At 24.8% G+C, this 2,642-nt stretch overlaps 1 protein-coding gene across 1 annotated transcript; it reads left to right on the forward strand.

The window, feature by feature from the left end:
• Positions 1–1,180: 1,180 nt before the first annotated feature.
• On the forward strand, positions 1,181–2,216 carry LOC101500369 (uncharacterized). Its single transcript, XM_004506982.4, has 2 exons — positions 1,181–1,518; positions 1,816–2,216. Exons 1-2 carry the CDS (start codon positions 1,392–1,394, stop codon positions 2,211–2,213), a joined length of 525 nt encoding a protein of 174 aa, XP_004507039.1. The 5' UTR covers positions 1,181–1,391; the 3' UTR covers positions 2,214–2,216.
• The last annotated feature ends 426 nt before the right edge of the window (positions 2,217–2,642 follow it).

A 2,642-nucleotide genomic window follows, 5' to 3' on the forward strand; every position in this document is an offset into this window, starting at 1 on the left:
AAAATACCACACTTTAATACAACCTCGCCCTGCAACCATATGAAAGATAAAACTTTTTAATACAGTCGAAGGTCGCATCTCCATGTATAAGTTTTTCGTTTTTTTATTTTAACAATTGAATAATAGTTAATTTTATAAATAAAAAGTAATAAAAATATTTATAAAAAAAATTATATTAATAAAATCAAATCAAATATATTAAATTAAAGAAAAAGAATGTGCCAAAATAAATAACGTGTTATATTATTTTAACAACTTTATTCTATTTTTGTTAACAACTTCCTCCTTTTTTTCTTTTCAGATCTAATAAATAAAAATAATAATAATTTAAAAAAAAAGTAAATTATATGAATCAAATAAAACAAAATACATTAAATTGAAAAATAAAAAAAAAAATACATCAAAGTTAATGCGATTGAATAGATGTGCCAAAACAAATATTTTATCAATTTAATTTTATTTTGTTAACAACTCCCTCCTATCTTGCAGATAAATTAACAACTTAATATTATTTTGTTAATAACTCCTTTTTATTTATCTTGATCTAATAAATAAAAAATTATAATAATAAAAAAAGTTCCATAGTAATAAATAAAAGATAAATATAATAAAATTAGTAATATGGTAAATAAAATTAGTAATATTAGTAATATGAAACTTTTTATTATTATTATTATTATTATTATTATTATTATTATTATTATTATTATTATTTATTAAATTTAGAGAAAAAATAGGAAGGAGTTGTTAACACAATAAAATTACATTGATCAAATAACCTTATTTGTTTTGTCATGTGTATTCAACCACATGTATTTTGTTTGATTTTATTAATATAATTTATTATTTTTTTAATTATAATTATTTTTATTTATTAAATCTGAAAAAACAATTTGTTAACAAAATAAAATTAAGTTGGTAATTCATTTGATTAGAGACAGTTGTTAAAATAATATAAATTTATCTACAAAATAGATTATTAAAATAATATAATATTTTGACACTTCTTCTCAAACATATTTTTTTTCTTCGATTTTATTTATTTTATTTCATTTATTAATATATTTTATTTAATGATAATAATATTATTATTTTTTACGCTAAGAGAGGAACATTTATAGACCCAAGTCGTTCCTCCAAAGTAGTGACGGATCCTATGAACATGGAGAGGATTCGGCTATAGTAATAGGTCTTCATCAAACAAATTATTGAAGCCTTTATATAATCTTATTCTTATAATCACTCTTACCCTTGCTTCATAAAAAAAATTTGAAGCCTTTATGGAATCCATTTTACCTTACCAAGAGATCCAAGTTATTCAAAGCAAATAAGATCCCAATTATTTGCAAAGAGTCACCACTCCCTTTTCCAATCCCTTAACCCTAATTAACATGAAGGTAATATTTCTTGTATTGTTCTTATTAATAATTTCAGGTGCTCATGCTTCATCAACTAAAGATTTCAATTCAGAAGACAAAAGCCTAATAAACAACAACGAACAATCACATGAGTTTATTGGTACAGTTTCTTAGCTTTTCAAACTAGCACAAACTTAGGGTATGTTTGGATTAATAATATTTGTTAGGGTGATCTATTTTTTTTTTTAAATTAAAGAAATTACAAAGTGTTTCTAAAAATAAAATATGTGTGATTGAATTGTTATATATGATCATCTGTCGTACTACTCATAAAAAAAATTTAAATTATAATATATATATATATACTAAAATATAAACTTAACACTTCAAAATCTTTTATTTATATATTCTTTTCACTTTGTCTTTTATAATTTGTGTTATTATTCAATGATGATAGGAAACATAGAAGTATCTACAAGGTTGAACGACAAAGTTGAGGTTGTGGAAAGTAAAAATAAACATAAACATGAACTATCCTTTACTATAAGAAAGGGAGGAGGTGGCGGAAGAGGAGGAGGAGGAGGAGGATTTGGAAAAGGAGGTGGTGGAGGAGGAGGAGGAAAAGTAGGAGGTGGAAAAGGAGGAGGAAGTCTAGGCGGAGGAGCGGCTACCGGAGTCATCGGTGGTGCAATGGCCGGTGGAATTTGCGGCGGTGCAATGGCCGGTGGAATTTGCGGCGGTGCAATGGCCAATCAAAGGCGTAATAATAGCTCTTATAGTAGTGCAACATCATTATTTGCACAACCTCATTGTTTGGTCAAAACATTTATATTATGTTTTAGCTTTTGGCTTTAATCACCTCGTTTCATTTCCACTAATTAAGTATCATGTTATGTTTCTTCTGTTTAGGTTTAGATTAAATTAATCTTCTCTACTTTTATTAAATATATATATTTTGACACTTTACAAATATTATGATTATTGTCAACATATTAAAATTAAATATTAAATTAAGGAATAGTTTTACTCGTCGAGTGTAACTCAATTGGTAACTATTAATTGTTATAAGTTATAGAACTATTCATCGTTCTTATAGAGTTTTGTTGTAACTACGTTAAGGGTTTTTAGTTTTTTTAGTCCATACTACATATAATTTTTGTAAAAATGAAATTAACATGTGAGAAATAGTAAGCACGTTCTTAACATGAAAAATATTAGTTATAAATTGGGAAATTAAGATAAAGTAGTGAGTACATTACTAAGTGATATAATGTATATACGCAT

Source organism: Cicer arietinum, chromosome 6 (assembly GCF_000331145.2).
Source record: "Cicer arietinum cultivar CDC Frontier isolate Library 1 chromosome 6, Cicar.CDCFrontier_v2.0, whole genome shotgun sequence".
NCBI lineage: Eukaryota > Viridiplantae > Streptophyta > Magnoliopsida > Fabales > Fabaceae > Cicer > Cicer arietinum.